Source organism: Rhinolophus hipposideros (genome assembly GCF_964194185.1).
Source record: "Rhinolophus hipposideros genome assembly, chromosome: 20".
In the NCBI taxonomy this organism is placed as follows: Eukaryota; Metazoa; Chordata; class Mammalia; order Chiroptera; family Rhinolophidae; genus Rhinolophus; species Rhinolophus hipposideros.
Genome location: NC_138066.1, coordinates 14,229,175 through 14,247,744, shown reverse-complemented (window position 1 = coordinate 14,247,744; position 18,570 = coordinate 14,229,175). Strand labels below are relative to the sequence as shown.

General features: G+C 37.8%; 1 protein-coding gene across 5 annotated transcripts in view; it reads right to left on the bottom strand.

The window, feature by feature from the left end:
* The window catches only part of METTL16 (methyltransferase 16, RNA N6-adenosine), a 71,338-nt gene that overhangs the window by 13,254 nt on the left and 39,514 nt on the right, over positions 1-18,570 (bottom strand). For 4 of the 5 annotated variants that reach the window (XM_081028805.1, XM_081028808.1, XM_081028806.1 and 1 more), the window contains 2 exons: positions 12,338-12,407; positions 10,587-10,676 (listed from right to left, as the gene is read on the bottom strand). In XM_081028805.1, coding sequence (XP_080884931.1) covers positions 10,587-10,676; positions 12,338-12,407 — 160 coding nt within the window. The remainder of the gene's footprint in view (positions 1-10,586; positions 10,677-12,337; positions 12,408-18,570) is intronic. The other variant, XM_081028807.1, reaches the window with a different exon arrangement.

Genomic DNA, 18,570 nt, shown 5'->3' with positions numbered 1-18,570 from the left:
TGTTTTAAATGAAGAATGCTACACTCAAAGCATCATAATCTAGTTTATCAGGTAAGATTTATAAATAATTCATCATTTTTAAATGTAATAAAAAAAAAATCAATCGTTTAAAATGGCTAATTCAGTTTAATGCAAAGAACCAGAAGGTGAATTTACAACTGATTTCGTATTAGAAGATGCACTACTATGTTACCCAGTTTGGTGGGAGCTAGCTGTAAATCCCACAGGAGACACAGGGTTTGTATCTTTGGAACTGTAAGTATTCAATGAATAATCAACAGGGGGAGGAGCTTCAAGTGTTATTTTGTTGCAGTGTTAAAAACACGTTCAATTGAAACCATAAACTGGACAAAAACAGTTCTAAAATTTTAAAATATGCTTTACCTAGCAGTGCTGTTTATAAATTTCTTAAATCCACACTCTTAATTTCTAGATCTCAGCGGTGTGATCAGTCAAGAGACTTTCAAATTAAGTGTAACTTGATACAAATCCAGTAGTATTACCTGCCATGCTGCCAAAGCTCTGCTATTAACTACAGCTAAAGCAAATACTCCCAATGAAGCCACACACTGCAGGAAATCATTAAGTTCACCCTAGTACACACAGGAAAAGAGTCATTCACTAGAGATCTGCTGAGCATGAAGCCACAGCCTCCTTGTTTTGACAAAGCAGCTTCTAGAATGGTCTTGAAGGAAAAGGAACACTCTAGACCACTGCCCTGCGATCTCTCATTATTCGAAGAAACAGAGCCAAGGGGCCCACACCGACACCTGGCCTGAATACAAACAGGGGGTGAGCTGGAAGGCCAGCCAGACTACCTCACCAACTGTGCCTTATTCAAACCTCTGTCATCTCCGCGCCTGGAGTGGACTGGATATTTTGTTGTCTAAGGGTGCAGCTTCCCTATTAACAGTTCAGTGGACATTTCTATTGTTACCTTAATCTGACAGGTTATTGTTTAAAATACCGCGATCATCTCCAGGACATCGGTAAAAATTGTAAAAAGTTAAAAAGCAAGGGGAAAAGTTTATGTAGGATGCTACCTATCTAAAAAGGATGGTTATAACTCTACAGGTGTATTTCCTTATTAAAAAAACAATGGAAGGATAAATTATGAAACCGTTCAAATAAAAACCTACAGAGAAGCGAGGGATTAGGGTGAAACAGACGAGAGAAAGAAGCTCGACTTCTGACTATATCTTTTCATTTTGAGATTTGATATTGAAACCATGTAAATATATTTCATAATTACAAAACAAAATTAAATAATACAAAAAAAGGCAATCTCTAAAATATAAAGTCAAATGAAACAAATGACTCTAACTGTGTATAGACTTGGTGGCTATAAAACTCACCAAGAGGAAATATTCCAAACGACCTTAAAATCCATTATGAGATTGTCCCCAAGAACAAAAAGAAAAAAAGAAAAAAAACAGCATTTTCACAAATCTTTTTGTTGATAGTAATGTTAATTCTGAGACTCGTGGTGCATCGTGGGTCAAAACAAATGAGTAATTATGTTAGTATGGTTGATGACTGATATTTTTGACAAGAAATTTTTGGTGGGAGATATAGATGGACAATTGATGTTAAGTAGAAACCGAATAGAAAGTATCAGCATGAACTTAGAATATACTTCATTTTTAAAAAGAAAATATTCCTAGTTCTACCCACAGAGAAAGTCTAGAAACAATGACCAACCTACTGCTCAGATAAATACCTCTAACTACCATTTACCACTAAAATAAACAAGCGGTCCTTGGAGAAATGATTAATTCCGGGTCTAGGATGGAAAAATATATGAGCCAGGAACAACTTGTCGTACTAGAAAGCAAGGAAGCTACCAGAAACTCCAACGGCCACGTTAAGAAGACTCAGACTCAGGAGTCAACTTGAACAAACTCCCCTTGGCCGATGATGGACAACCTGGGTATCAATACAGACAAGCGTAATGGGCTGAAAAATAATGAAAGTGTAAATCCATGAGTTCATAATACTCTACAAACAAAATCTAAACCACCCTCTTTGGTCAGTTTTGGGAGATAGGGAACCACTAACTCATCATCCTTTTTTTCTTTTTCTTTTTCCTTCTCTTTTTGTAACTCATCACTCTTAAAACTGAAAAATAAAGCAAAGTAAGCAAGCACTTATCCTGACTTTACCAGATGAACTGTCCGGTAACCAAGTAATTGATCAGGGGAACTTTCTCTTTACAAAAGTACTCAGCTAATAAATAAAGAAGGAACAAAAGAATTGAAATACCATCATTTTACAACTCTAAATGAGTTAATTGATCTAGGCAATGGTCATCAATGGCTGCTCACATTACAAAATGACACAAGCAAATATGTGCCTCCAGATGGAAATGTACCACAGACCACCTAGAAAGTAGCCCTACCTCTCCCCTCACCCATTCCCCAAGTCAAGCCTATATCTGATCAAGCCTCTAGATCTAACTACCAATTTATAGGAAAGACAGGGTCTGAGGAACATGTTAATACCATGGAGACACACTCAGAAAAATCCAGATGAAAAAACTATACAGTACAAATATCCCAGTTTCTTCAGCAAATTACAAGGGAGTGAGTGAGAGAAGTGGGGACGAAGAGGAGGGGGGAGGCAGAGGGGGTCACTATAGAGTAAAAGCAATTTGAAGGCTATATCAACCCACTGTAATGTATAAAACTTACTAAGATTCTAGTTTGACATACTTTAAAATATTTGAGACAGTAAGAAAAATCTGATCAACTATAGAGCTGACATGAAGGAATTACTGTTAATTATTTTAGGTGTGATTATAGTATTATAGTTACGGTTCTTTTTAGAGAGAATCTTATCTTTTTAGAGATAAATATGAAAATAGTTGTGGATGAAATAATACACTGTCTGAGATTTGCTTCAGAATAATCAGGGTAGGAGGAAAGGAATACCTGGGAACACAGACGAAAGAAGAATGGCTGTGAACTGTCAATAGTTGAAGTGGGTGATAGGTAAACGGGAGTTCATTAAACTGCGCTCTTTCTATCTTTTTGTAAATTTGAAATTTTCTGTGATAAAAAGTTCTCTTAAAAATTCCTTGAATGTGAAAAATCAAATGATAAAGTTTCTAGAATAAAAATAATATGAGAATACATTCTTGTCCTTGAGGTAAAGAAAGATTTCTTAAATAAGACAAAAAAAGCCTAACCCCCATAAAGGAAGACTGGTACATTGGGCTAAATTAAATCTATGATTTTTTGGTTTATCAAAAGACGTTGGCAAGCTATATAGTCTGGGAGAAGACAGAAGTAACATATATAACTAAAAGGAGGTTCGCATCCAGAAAATATTGAAAATGCCTACAAATAAATTTTAAAAAACATAAAAACAAAACCTAGTAGTAAAATAGGCAAGAAATTCAGACACTCAACATAAAGAGAATATCCAAATAGTCATAGGTATCTAAAAAGATTTTAACTTCATTAGTTATCAGGTAAATGAAAATTAAAAACACAACCATTTAACTGTCAGGACATCAAGTGCTGGTGAGAACGGGGAGCACCCGCCAATACTATCAAACACTGCAGGGTGTAAACGACCCCTTTCCGGAATATTTACTAAAGCTGAACCCACACGCCCTGGCCCAGCAGTTCCACTCTTAGGTTTATACTCACTGAAATACAAAATCATGTACAAGAATGTTCACAGGAACATTATTCAGAAACATTATTCAGTTGTTTTGCATACTGGAAACAACTCAAATGTCTCTAAATAGTAGAATGGATAAACTGTAGTATATTCAAACAATTTAGTTACACTGTTCCAAAGGATGAACTCTCCTTCACAGGACAATATGGAAGAATCCCACACACACTATTTGAATGAAAGAAATCAAATACTAAAGACTGCAAACAGGCAAAAAAATCCGTGGTGACAAGCGGTGGGATATTGAGAGAGGGAGGGGTTAGTAATTGGGAGTATGAGAGGGAATTTGGGTTACTGGTAAATAGGTCACTAAGATTTAAATTTATAATAGATATACTTTTATAAAAGCATACATCTTTCAATTTTAAAACAAAGTTTACAAAATTATATCTGAATAGAAACAGAATCCAGGCAATTGAAACTGTCTAAAGTTGATAAGTGAAGAAGCAAAAGTAAAAAGCATATTAACTTTCTGTAATGATAGAAATGTTCCGTATCTGTGCTAGCCGATACGTAGCTTCTAGCCACATGTGATTACTGAACACTTGAAATGAGAAACTGGATTTTTAATTTTAGTTAATTTTAATTTAAAGAGGCACATGTGCTACTGGCCAGCATATTGGACCACATCGATCAAGAGATACGGAGCACCACCATATCCACTACAATATTTTCTCTCTGGAGAGTGGAATAGTATAAAGAAGTTGAGATGGGTGAGGCCAAGTTGCTTTTATCATCTTCCCCCTCTTCTTCTGCCTCCCTCCCCCCACCCCCTCCAGTTCAAGCCTGTTCAACTAGAACTGTTTCTCAGTCTTCTCCAGTTCAGTCTTTCTCCAGTTCAACTAGACTGCTTCTCAGTCTAGTTGTGTAGGACACAGCTCCCTGGCCCATGCTGGTGTTATGAGCCTTGCCTCCCCCTCCGCCCCCCGAGGCAATTGGTCACCAGTTACTGGCCCATGTGGGATTCGAACAGGTGACCTCGGCATTAGGAGCATGGCCCTCCAACCGGGCTGGTCCATAAATTCTTTTGTACTATTTGATGTGTAACTTTCTGTATGGATCACTTAGGCAGAAATTAAAATTTAATTTAAAAAAAAACACTACTCTTTCTTTTGAGTTTGTGAGGCATATACTCAAAACTGTTAAAGAGTGCTTATCTCTGGGTGGTGGGATTTATGGTCATTTTTCTTTTCTTTCTTAAAAACATTGTCCATATTTTCTAAAATGTTTACCATAAGGAAACATTAAAAACGAACAAAAAAACCCAAAACTTAAAAAAAAAATAGTGCCTCAAACTTAATCCCCTCTTCTCTAACGAAGGAAGAAAGGTAGAAAAAGGGTGTACTGGTTCAATAAATATTAAGTGCCAACTATTGCATACTGCTTAAAAAATGTGTAGAATAAATGAATGAATGTATGATTCCTACCGTCAGGGAACTTCCAAATTAATGGATAAATCAAGATGTCTATGGTGTAAACATAAATCAGCAAGGTTGGTTTTTAAATAAACATTTAAATAAACCAATGTTCAAATTCAAGGGAAGGCCACCTGCTTAAAGTATTTACCTTGGGGGAATCATCTAGTACAATACTTTAAGAAGCCATGTAATAGTTGTAAGAAATATCTTCCAACTATTGAAAGGAAAAAACCAAACCCACTTTTAAAGCACAAAGGTATTCCATCTTCGATAACATTCCAAAAATGCTACTATGTGGGCTTTGAAAGCAATTTTAACAAAATTCCAAACTTCAAAAGAGAATTCCTTTAGGAATGAAAAATAATTATAAGCTGACCAAAATAAAATGTTTTGATAAACAGTAATAGAATACATGCAAGACCTACTCCTACTAATCTAACATTGTATTTAATTCTGTGTGCTGCATTTTGGGAATGGAAAGGTAAAAGTAAATGAAAAATAGAAATACTGAACTTAACCTTTTTTATGATTTATAAAATAAACATTGTCATACTTTGTAGAAACAGCAATGGAACTAATTGATAAATATAGGATGTCTTCTTAGAGTGTCAATTAGTAAAATTATTTAATTAAAAAAATGTAAACAAACATATACATTATGGAAGAGAATACAAAATTCAAATGGATTTTAAAGAGAAAAGAGGAGAGTACATGAGCATAGATTACTTTTTTTGGAATTTTGTTGTCACCTTGATGCTGAGGGATTTGTAACTTTTCTGTGATAGCTGGTACTTCAATGGAAAAGTCTGAGAATCACTGTACCACGTCATTTATTACTTCATTTTCTTTCACTTAACAATTATTATTTGAGGACCAGACACTATGTCAGGTTGGTGCCACATAAAAGATACAGTAATAGGAATATGAACAAAGTACTATAGTGAACACAGAAGGATCTTAATATCAGTTTAGGAAGTCAGGGCAAGCTTCCCAGGAGGTGGTAGGTAAACTAACTTGATAGATGAGGAGTCTGATGGTAAGAAAGGAATCTCCTGGTAAGAAAGTCAATCTCCTATTGACTACCATGTTTCCCCTAAAATAAGACATAGCCAGACAAACAGCTCTAATGTGTCTTTTGGAGCAAAAATTAATGTAAGACCCGGTATTACGCAATCTTTATTATATTATGTTATATTATATTATCCAGTCTTATATTATATTAAAAAAAGATCAGGTCTTATATTAATTTTTGCTCCAAAAGATGCATTACAGCTGACTGTCTGACTAGGTCTTATTTTCGGGGAAACACGGTATTTGGATATTGTCTTTATGTACAAAAAGGATTTTCAGAGAGCAGTTGCTTAACATTATCGGAGCATCAAATACATGGGTGGGTGAGAAGAAACGGTGGGAAATGATAATACAATATATTTTATTGAGCATTTACATACCAGACAATGTGTTAAGTACATTTAATCGTGAAAGGCCTATGAGCAAAGGCTGCACAAGGTCAGCTACAATTCTGGCATCATGAGAAGTCTGTGGAGGCTCATATGGTAGAAGACAGTATAGTAGGGAAAACGGAATAGGATGGAAGGGCAAATCAAGGACAGATTTAGAAGGCCCAAGGAAGAGCCAAATGACAAGCCCATTGGCAGTAGGTAGCCACTCGGGAGTTTCTGAGCAGAATGGTGAGCTCAGGATGAACCCACGTGACTCGTACAAGAGAAGAGAGGCTGCTGGGGATGGCCTGTAAGCAAGATGATGAGGGCTTACAGTGTAGGTTCTTACCTGGTCAGGCTGGAGCAAAAGGCAGCACTTTGAAAAGCACAGTATAGCGTGATTAAGAGTGCAGGCCATGACTCAGACTGATCTGGGTTCCAACCTGACTGTTCAGAGCCTCTCCAGTTTACTCATCTAGACGGTGGGGCTAATAGCATCTCATTCACCTGACTGTTGTCAGGTTTAGATAAGGTGACATAATGTGCATGAAGCATTCAAATAACAACAAAGATTATATCCAGTGCTTCAAATCTACTAAATCTATGAATGTCCTGCTCGCAATGTTGCGCCTTAGTACAAGACCTGTGTCATTCCTTTTCACATTCAGCAAACAGTTACTGAGCACCAGCCATAAGGCAGACATGGACAATTCCTCCTCCATGAGGTCGTTTCTGATGAGCTCAGTCGTAACCGCTGCCTTTTCTGAACTCCTTAACTCCCAACTGTTCTTGTCCCTACCATTCATTTCAGTACTTACTCATACACAATTTTGCATCAGTGCTTCATGTGGGTTTTTTTTCTCTCCGAAAACGAATCATGGTAAGGGACAGAAAAATCATGTCTTATTTCTTTGGTATTATCTCAATGAAGATCATACTTCATAACAAAAGTAAATAATAGGGTCCTTAGCTTTGGGTTTGCTCAAGAGCTCAGCTGCCTAATCATCACATCTGTTTCACTGTATAATGTAGAATAGACTAGTATAGTACTGGTCTTCAAACCATTTTTTAACAGCGACGCCTCTCAACAAATAAAACCAATACGTAATACTGCTAAAAGCAGATCATCTCTGACTGAAATGAGAGTGAGGCCTGAAGTATCAACCTGATGTCCTCCCCCAACTGTCATCCCCTGGGGTACCCCTGAGGCATCCCTAATCTACCTGGAAACCTATGGAGTAGTAAGGAGAGCACTGTCAGGAGACCCCAACTCTGAAACTGACAAGGCTATCTAGTTAATTTGACCCCTTCCCTCCACCTGCTCTCCAAAAGGCGTGCTAGTTATTACTCCCTAGGCAAGAAAGTCCCAGGAAATAAATGTCTTGAATGCAAGGGAAGAGTTTTCTTTTTCTTTTTCTTTTTTGAACGCAGGGGATAAAGTTTTTAAAACCAGAGTTCCTGGGCAATGCTCATACCTAGAGTGCACAACTTATTAGATCCATATTACTTTTCCTTTTTGTTTTAACGAGCGTCAAACCTCTGAAAGCAAAGCAAAGCTAAAATAACGCCCAGAGCAACTAACTACTGGCGAAGCTGGGACAAAGAGGCATTCTAAGGGGCTTGTTAAAAATTCTGTAAAGAATAGTCCTTACAAGATGCTTCCTTACATCCATCAACAGTCAAAAATGATTGTTGACTGTACAAAAAAATGATGTACAAAAATTCTATCAACATTAGGACTCGTCTTTTTGCTGCTAAAATAAATCAGACAAGAGCAACGGGCGTAATGTAGGTACTTGAATCAGCAGTGAATTGGAATTTTTCAGATTCAGCACCAACAGAAAGGAGTCAGTAGGCCTGAGATAAGTGAAAACAGAAGTTGCCATAGTAACTTGCACATTTACCCTAAAAAGGCGGGAGTGGGGGTGGGGTGGGAAAGTAGGTCAATATTTCTGCTTAACTAGCTCTAGTTCTTGGCTTCCACTCCTCACTAAAGCAGCATCCTCTTCCCTCCCTACCCCCTGAGGAGCAAGAGGGGGAAAGTCAGGTGATAGTCACCCCTGCAAAAAGCACGGTAGAGGGAAGGAGCACCAAAAGGACAGCCCACTACAAGCCTCGTGAGTGCCCTGGGACTACCCCTGGGAAAGCAGTTGCTGGTGAAGGGCACCAGTGCTAAGAAACTGTTGCTGGGTTACCACAAATCAGAAATTGCCCTTTTCCCTGTAGCAGTTTAAGTGCACCTAATGGAACACTTGGGAATGCATTATAACAGCTTTGGGTTGGGGTAGTGGAGGGGAGGAATGAGTACGCTGGCATGGGAGAAACCTGAGGCCCTTAGCAAAGCGCATTCTTTGATGGTGGAAACTATGAACAGGGCTCAAGAAGGGCCTGAAAGACAGGGAGGGAGGGAGGAAGCTTAGAGGGTTCCTTTTCAAAATAAGCTGCTTTTGCAAACATAGAAACATAGTGCCTTTCGAAACTTTGAACTTAAATAGCTACGAACCCAAGAGAGCAAGAGTGACTCTGGCCTCTGAGATGGCCTGGAGAGTGCCAGCGCTCAGTACCAGCTCTTCCACCTGCAGTGCCAACAGATGTGGGAAGTGGGTGAAACAGATACCACTTGGAGACCACTTTCCTGCAGTTGTTAAGTGTCTGCAAAGAATAACCTAGGGCATTACTGATGATTTTAACTATGTGGTGTGAAAGCCCTGGTATTCTAGAAGATGACAGAAACAGGACGGAGGTTCAAAAAGCAGAAACATCTTTTTTAACCAGTGAACATTTCACACTCTAACCGTTAGCTAGCCCACAGCACTCATTGTACAGAGGTGGGTCTAGGCTCTGACTGGGAACTTGACTGGGAAACCTACTTCAACCCAGCAGCATAACTAGCTGCAGAGCACAGCAAGGGAAGGCTCAGTTTCAAATTTGGGCTCATGCACTCAGAATTATCTGCAAATTGTCCCGTTGTACTTCTGCGCAGGTCTCTACTCCTCTGCCCTATGAGAGGAGGGAGAGAGGCTCATCACACACAGCAACGTGTGAGATGACTGTGTAGACCACGAGTGGCCCCGACCTTGGGAGAGGAGCACCAAGAAGAAGCCAACCAGACGGACAGGGGATCAGAAATCTGAAGGGCCAGGTACTAGGCCTCCATCAATCCCATGGGGACATCTGACACTAATAAAAAAATTGTTTTGTAAAAAAAAGAAAAGAAAAAAAAATCCCATGGGCAGGAGCACAGGCCAAGCAATGCCGCAGAAACTTAAGGCGGGAATCCCGCTCCAGGCAACAATAAGTGAATCACTCTTGCGCGTACAAATGGAGGCTATCCTATCGCAACCTCTAGGTACAGCCCAGACAATTTATTCAGTCTCACCAGTTCATAAGCATTTTCCCTTTACATACAGCAGCAGAGGGGGCGAGAAGTTTGTGGAATAAATCATTTTTTGAAACGTTCTATTACAGAAAATGTTCAAGCTCAAGCACAAAGTAGAGAGAATAGGACAATGACCTATCATCCCACTTCAAAACTGATCAATACAGCTAATCTGAAAGCCAAAATAGGGATCATTCTAGTGAAGGGTTCTAAGTGTTACACATCAAAAGCCTGCAACCCAAAATAGCCATTTCTATAGTCACCCAGGAACCCTAGGAGACAGGTACTCTAGGAAAGCAACAGTAGAAAAGGGAAATAAACAGACTTCCAGTTCAATTCTTGAGGAATGTCCAACAGGATAATTATACCCACAAGGTGTTTCTGTAAGTTACATTATCTGAATTTGCAATTCCTAAGAGATGCACTTCCAATTCATTTGTGTTTGCTAAGCAAGAATCACCACATTGCAGCAACCCACAGGAAAGACCCTATGGTCACCAAAATCAGCCTTCCAGTACTGTGTCTTTACAACCACTTTGATTCTGACATAAGCCGGTGGGACAAACTTCAGGGAAAAAGGACAGTACGAACTTGGTGTACTTATGACCTACTAAACCCACCATGCGCTGGCATTTGGAGACGCAGAGCAAGGTCTCTACTTACTGGTACTGTTACATCATCATAAAAACTCCAAGCTAAGGCCCATCTCATTGTCCGACCTTGACAGAATTCAGTGTAGGTGACTTTAGGAACCTGAAACCAACAAACACAGCATCTCATCAAATTGAGGTCATTCTACCAATGTTTCTGGCTGCTGCCTCATGTTATATTATTGGTGTTGCTCTTTCTTTTAATCAGTTAACAAACACTAATATCCAACAACAGTTATGCACAGCTGCCTAATAATGAATAAATTATCTTGCAACAAAGTTGTGCTTTTTTCCCTTCCCATAAAACATTTCAGAGAATTTACAGTTCTGGCTTGGAAGTGCAAATATATTAAACACCTAAAACACAACTCTTCAGAGAATCATTGGCAAAATGATTCAAATGGTTTTCTGTTTTTGTTTTTTTTAAAAGAAAGAGAGCCTTTACCAAAGGCTAGCTAGACACAGCTATGTAGTCTCCCTTTCGTCCATCAGATTTTGGGAAAGAAAATGCAACTACTTTGTAATTGTCACAATTTTAACAAAGAAAAGGAGTGGTAGGGAAAATAGAATGAGTAAAGGTGTCAGAGAATAACCAGAAATCAGAAACTTGGTTTCTACCGCTGACCCCATATCTGATCTCTTCTCTGAAAAGTCATCCTGCTCATGCTTATTGAAGCCAAAACACCATAAACAAGGAGGGGAGTCAGAGGGGAGTATTTATTCATCACCTGCTTTTCAAACAGAAGGGGCTGATTGCACCATAGTGGGAAGCACACTGGATGAAGGATCATTCTGGTTCTAGCTGCTATTAGATAACTAGACTCGTGACCCGGAACTTATGTAGCCTTGAGTTTCTGCAATTATAAAGGAGTCAGGTGGGTGTCAGTGGTAGGTAAACACCAGGTTTTTTGATTTCTGGGTTCTCTCTGATATTCTCTCTCTTTTTATATATATATATATATATATATATATATATATATATATATATATATATATATATATATATATATATATATATATATATCAAGGTAATACTGGTCTCACAGAATGAGTTGGAAGTGTTTTTCCTCGGTTTTCTGAAAGAGTTGTGATGAATTAGTGTTATTTCTTGTTTTAAATATGTATGTATATATTTTTCCAAGTCAAGTTGTTGTCCTTTCAGTCTTAGTTGTGTAGGGTGTTGTTCAGCTTCAAGTTGTTGTCCTTTCAGTCTTAGTTGTGGAGGGTGCAGTGCAGCTCCAGGTCCTGTTGCCGTTGCTAATTGCAGGGGGCGCAGCCCACCATCACTTGCGGGAGTCAAGGAATCGAACTGGCAACCTTGTGGTTGAGAGGATGCGCTCCAACCGAGCCATTAGGGAGCTCAGCTCAAGGTGCCGTGTTCAATCTTAGTTGCAGGGGGCGGAGCCCACCATCCCTTGCGGGACTTAAATTGACCCGGCAGCCTTGTGGTTGAGAGCCCACTGGCCCATGTGGGAATCGAACCGGCAGCCTTCAGAGTTAGGAGCATGGAGCTCTAACCGCCTGAGCCACCGGGCCGGCCCTGATATTCTACTTATCCTGTTTTCTCACCTTTTCTTTAAGTAATTGTCAAAAAAGGCCTTATTTTAATAATTTGTAAAAAGGCCCTTTTAGCCCTAAAATTAAAAACCAAACAAGCTAAAATAAAACAAAAACCCACTTAGAGTTTTAAGGTATAAAGGAAAATTCTATATGCCAACTACCATCAAAAGTAGATACACAAGAACAATAATGACAAAGGCTTACCCCTTGTATGCGAAGTTCTTCCTTCAGAGGAGCAAGGCTGCATTTCTTTCCCAGCATACAGCTATACCACCTAGGGGGAAAAAAATCAGACAAGTAAAATACTGTTTACGTGAATACATTTTTAAATTAAGCATTACTTAAGTGAACAAAATGAGAACAGCAGCAAACAAATACTGAGTTAAGTTACAAGTGACAATAACTAAAATTGTATATATAATGTACTTAAACAAAAAATAAATCTAGCAAATAAAAGCAAGCCCAAAGCAACTTAAAACAACAAAAACAGCTAAATCTCTCCAATGATTCAGGATTGTTATGAACTTGGAAAGAGGGTGACAAAGAGAGAAGTCGCACGTTTGATGCTCAGAATATAGGCCACTTATTCTTAGAGCAGAAATCAGTTAATAAGTAACAATAAAAATAAGTATACCTAAAACTAATATAATGCTGTGTGTCACTCATACCTCAATTGAAAAAAACAACACCATGTACTGCATAAATACTGTTCTCACCATATTAAGGGAAATTATAAAATCTAGCGTGAACCTGTATTTTGAGATGCCCTCACCTGCAAATAATTTAAGGATATATATTACATTAGAGTTTCAACAGAACATGAAATCAATTTCTTCTATAGTCAATACATAGGGTGCCAAAAAAAGGTATACAAATTTTAAGAAAGGAAAAATTTATTATTAAAATTATGCTGATGGTAACCACTTTGAGCAATGCTTGTAACTGCAGAAGTCAAATGTGACTTTTTTTCATATTTTGTTATCAGTATGTATTGAGTATTACAATTTTAATACAGCTTTTTCCTTTCTTAAAATGTGTATACATTTTTTTTTTTGGCATCCTCTATACGAATCCAAAAAAAGGAGTGTACAGAAGATGGAGTGAACTAGTTAAATGATAAAGGGACAGAATTTATTTCTTCTGATTAATCTAAAAAGTCTGTGAAATATGAAATTTATACAGCATTTCTCTTTAGCCTATGAAGGCTTAATTACTATGGGAATTACCCTTCCACCATAAAAAAAATAGGAAACTGGACAAAATATATGAAACAATTGTTTTCCAGACATTGACCAACTGCAGTGAAGACCTATGTCAGAGAGAGAGAGAGAAAAAAATGAGTCCTACAACTGCCAGAGCTTATTGCTGAAGGAAATTTCCAAGCTGCAACACAGGGAAAGAAAACTCAAACGGAGCCCAATAATCTTGGGCTGAATTGATGAGATAGATATTGGAACTCAGAGAGGTCAAGGCAGTAAGGCTTTGAATAGCAAAATACACGGAGCTGCATAGAGAGAGAATTCTGGGCATCTGCAGCGGGGTTCCCTGGAATATGTTGCAGAACAATGGTCTGCACATGTGGGGTGGAACTCCGTGGAGGCTAGGGAGAGAACTCACTTCCAGAAAGTAGTAAGCTCTATAACTCCTGGAGTTCAGACAGAGACAGGACTAGTCAGTGGTTCTGCTAGTGAGAGCAGAAGGCCCTTGTTAACAAAAGGGGTATCTACATAGTAAGAGTTCAGGAAAGGATACTGTTTTGTAATAGGGCTAGAGGCTATTCTATATGTACCCTAATGAAGCTTAAAAGCAAGACTCAAAAACTGATCACAAGTAAGTTAAGAAAGCATCAGAACAAAGGCCAACACTCTTTTAAAGGGATACAGTGAAACACAGCACCTCAAAACATATTACCAACGATGTCTATCATCCAATAAGACATTACCAGACATTAAAAGAAGCAGGAAAATGACTCACAACCAGGATAAAAAAAAAATCAATCATTAGAAACAGACCAATACTTATTTCACTTAGCATAATTCCCTTTAGGTCCACCCATGTTGTGGCAAATGGCAACATGGTTCTTTTCTGTAGCTGAGTAATATTCCATTGTATATATGTACCACTTCTTTAGTTCCATTTCTTTAGTTAGAATATCAAAGATATGTTCAGGCTGGGTCTTTTGCAATCTCTAAGAACTGGCTAGTACAAGGAGGGGCAGTATCGCTCCATCCAGAAAGATTTTCAAAGTCTCACAACATCATAATACACAGAAAATTGAAAATATTTACAACACAAAGACAAACACAAAAATCTATTAGATGGGTGCAAAAGTAATTGCGGTTTAAAAGGTTAAAAATTGCAGGCTGGCCCTGTGGCTCAAGCAGTTGGAGCTCTGTGCTCCTATCTGAAGGCTGCCAGTTCGATTCCCACATGGGCCAGTGGGCTCTCAACCACAAGGTTGCCAGTTCGATTCCTCGATTCCCACAAGGGATGGTGGGCTCCGCCCTCTGCAACTAAGATTGAACATCGCACCTTGAGCTAAGCTGCAGTTGAGCTCCCAGATGGTTCGATTGGTTGGAGCTCATCCTATCAACCACGAGGTTGCCTGTTCGACTTCCGCAAGGGTGGTATGTGTGCCCCCTGCAACCAGCAATGGCAATGACAACTAGACCTGGAGCTGAGCTGCGCCCTCTACAACTAAGACTGAAAAGGACAACAACTTGACTTGGAAAAAAGTCCTGGAAGTACTCACTGTTCCCCAATAAAGTCCTGTTCCCCTTCCCCAATAAAATCTTTTTTTAAAAAAAGGTTAAAAATTGCAAAAACCACACTTTCGCATGAACCTAATACATTCTGCATGATTCCATTTATATGAAAGTCTAGAACAGGCAAACTATTTGACAGAATCATCAGTGGTCACTGGAGGATGGGATAGGTTATGGACAGACTGCAAAGGGGCACTAAGGAACTTTTTAGAGTGGTGGAAATGTCCTACCTCTTGATTGTGGTTGTAGCCATGTACACATTTGTCAAAACTCATCAAACTGTGTACTTCCAATTGGAGAATTTTACTGGATGCAAGTTATACCTCAATAAAACTGATTTAATATATAAATTTCTAAATGTGATGTACCATATACTTTCAAATAAAAAGAACAGTTAATCAATGTTTTGCACATTTCTTTTTTGTTTGTAACATAGCTTAGTTACACCAGCAATACATACTCTGTATCCTGTGTTTTTCAACAAGCATCAGACAGCCACTCCTAAGTCATTTGATATCCACCTAATTGCACATTATTTTTTAAGAGAAATTTGAGATTGAGGAGATATGTATTCAATATTTATTTGTTTACATACAAAATAGCTACTATGAAGGTCAATTTTAAAGTGACTAAAATTCTAGGTGACTTTAGGAGCATCTAAAGACATGTATTAAGTTAAAACTATATAAAATTGCCATTTTTCTCAGTTGAAAACTGTTGACGATTGGCAACTTCATATGGTTCAACCTAACACATTAAATAAAGTAGTAATTGTACAAGTATGACTAATACTATTACATTGTTTTGGAAATAGTGTGCATTAACCAATATTTTGTTTTCTTTGTAGGTTCAACATGTGACTGCCCCTATTTCTGTTTAGTCAATCCCGTTTTCCTTTGAAAATACAAAGAAATAATTGTTCTACCTAATCTACTTTAAACAAACCTGGGTAAATTTACTTAGAGCATAATCAATTTCATTTGGTGGTTTTAAAATGTTTGGAAGAAAAATAATATGCTCCCCTTAAAAAGACAGTACATAAAAGGAGGATCCAGGAATTAAAAGCCTTTGGTATGCTAGGAACAAGATGAAGAAAAAGAAATTAAGACCAATTGGTGCTCACGTAGTAACAGTATAAAATCGGTTAATTAAAACCTCTCCTTTAAAATTAGCGTTCCTGAACAGATTAGATCACATCACCAGAAACCAAGAAATGGCCCAGAACAGAGACAAAAGAAAGATACTATAAATTTCCTCAGGAGATAAAGGAAAGCAAATATTTAGATAAGCAAGGCTTCTAATAGTTAAATATGTCATTGGTACTTGATGTTCATATTTCTTTAAACCGTTGCTATAAAGCACATCTTTTAAGATTTAATCTCATCAATATATTTACTGTTTTCTGCAAGTTATATTTCTTAGACAAAAAGCAGAAGTAACTGGGTGTATTAAAAATTCTTTGTTAACTTCACTTAAAACAAAAAGCCTACCCAATAGATTTTAGTTACTCTCAACAGGATCTTGTGACAACTAAACAAAATCCAAGTAGAAAAAAAATTAACAAAAGGAAGATCTAGTTACCCAAGAGACTTTGAACCCATTATACTATTTTAATGATGAAAGCAGCACTCTAGTCATTACAGCATTTAGCAATTTCTCTAAAACAGCAGGTTTCAAGAAAACGTATTCTTAAATAATTTCAAGCATACAGGAGTTGCAAGATTAGTACAAATGATTGTGGTATACACCTCACCCCGATTCATCGATTGCTCCATTTGTTTGTTCTATGTCTTTGTGGCTTTTTTCTAAACCATTTGAGAGTTAGTTACAGACATCACCGTGTCCCTTTCACTCTAAATATTTTGCCACGTATGTTTTAAAAACAAGGGCATTTCTCTTTCATAACCACAGAAGAGTTATCAAATTGAGAAAATTTAACACCCATACAATACTATTATCTGGAATACAGTCCATATTCAAATTTCACCAATTATCCCAATAATGTCTTTCATAACAATTGTTTCCTGATGCAAGATCCAATCTAGGATCATACATTTCATTTACATGTCAAATCTCTTTAGTCTCTCAATCTGGAACAGTTCTTAGGTCTTTTTTTTCTTTCATGACCGTAATATTTTTGAAGGATTGCCTTACAAAGTCCTTCAAGTTGGTTTGTCTGAAGTTTCCTCCTAGTTAGATTCGGGTTATCATTCTGGGCATGAAGAGCAGAGCGCTGCTGTCGAGAACTTCTAGGAGCCTCGGATCAGGTGGTGATCACCTGGTCCAAGTGGTACCCCCCAGGTTTCTCCACTGTAAAGTTACCATATTTCTCTTTGTAATTATATGTCATCTGTGGGGAGATATAATACTTTGAAACGTTGCAAATGTCCTGCTTCTCTTTGTTGATTCTTCCACAAATCAATTATTACTATAATGAGTGCAAAATGGTGATTTTTTTTTTCTAACTTCATTATTCCTGCTACATTTATTACTTGGCATTCTACTGTAACAAAGAGCATCTCCTCTATCCCACTTACGTACTTCACTTGCTTATTTTATTCAGTGAGTTATAATCCATTACTGTCATTATCCATTACGAACTAATACTACCCTATACACGGCTTGAGCTGGCACCTACGTTCTTCTGACATTTAATACTGTAAAAGGTATTAATCTACCCTTATAGACCAGGAAAATGAAAGTGGTTTACCCTTTTATAAAGGCAAGTCAAATTCACAGCAGAACTGGACAGTCTTTCAGCTGGAGAATTAACTAAAAGCTCAGTTATGAAATCTACAATTGTTCCCTGCAACTATTACTTCTAGCACCCCATAACTAGACCTAGTTAAAAAAAAAAAAAAAAGAAAAAGAAACGGGAAGGGAGGGGAAGCTCTACATTAACGTGAAATAACAAAGTACCTGTAACATTTCCTTTTAAAACCATGGACCTTAGCATTTAAATCTACTGGATTCCCTAAAACAGTCAAGAGTTAAGATGATCCTATTTAATATTCATTATTACTATTAATTATATCAAATACACATTCATTTAATTCTATGACTACCCTATGAGGTAGACATTGTTATTCCATTTTACCAATGAGATTTACCAAATTTTAAACAAAATTTAAGTCAAAGAATCACATTTTAAAAAAGCCCAGATTATTACATTTATTTGTCCATCACCAAATACGTGGATTACACCTCAATCTAAGAAGTATCCACCATCTGGCAGGGGATAGGGAATGGAAAGGAAAACGCATAAAAAGGGAGACTGGATGAAACCACTATTGAGTTGGAACTCTGTCAGATACACATCTCTGGTACCCGGAAAAATCGTAAAATCACTGCCATAAAGGGCATCAGTTATAGACATATTAACCACTGACAAGAGTGGAATCCAGGCCATGGGGAGTTTGATAAAGTCTGCTAATTTATTTAGAAGGTTAGGGGTATGAGTCTCTAAAAATGAAAATTACGTAAGCTCAAGTCACAGGCACAAAAAGTGAAAGGCAAGGATGACAAGCACTTGCAAATTTTCATCAATGATAGAATGGCTGTTTAATAATGTTATATGTCAATTACAGCTCAAGTTAAAAAAAACACGTTGTCCAATGAGCAGTCCAATTGCAGGCTGGGCTGCAGAGGCTGCACGGGGTGGTGGAAAGAGCA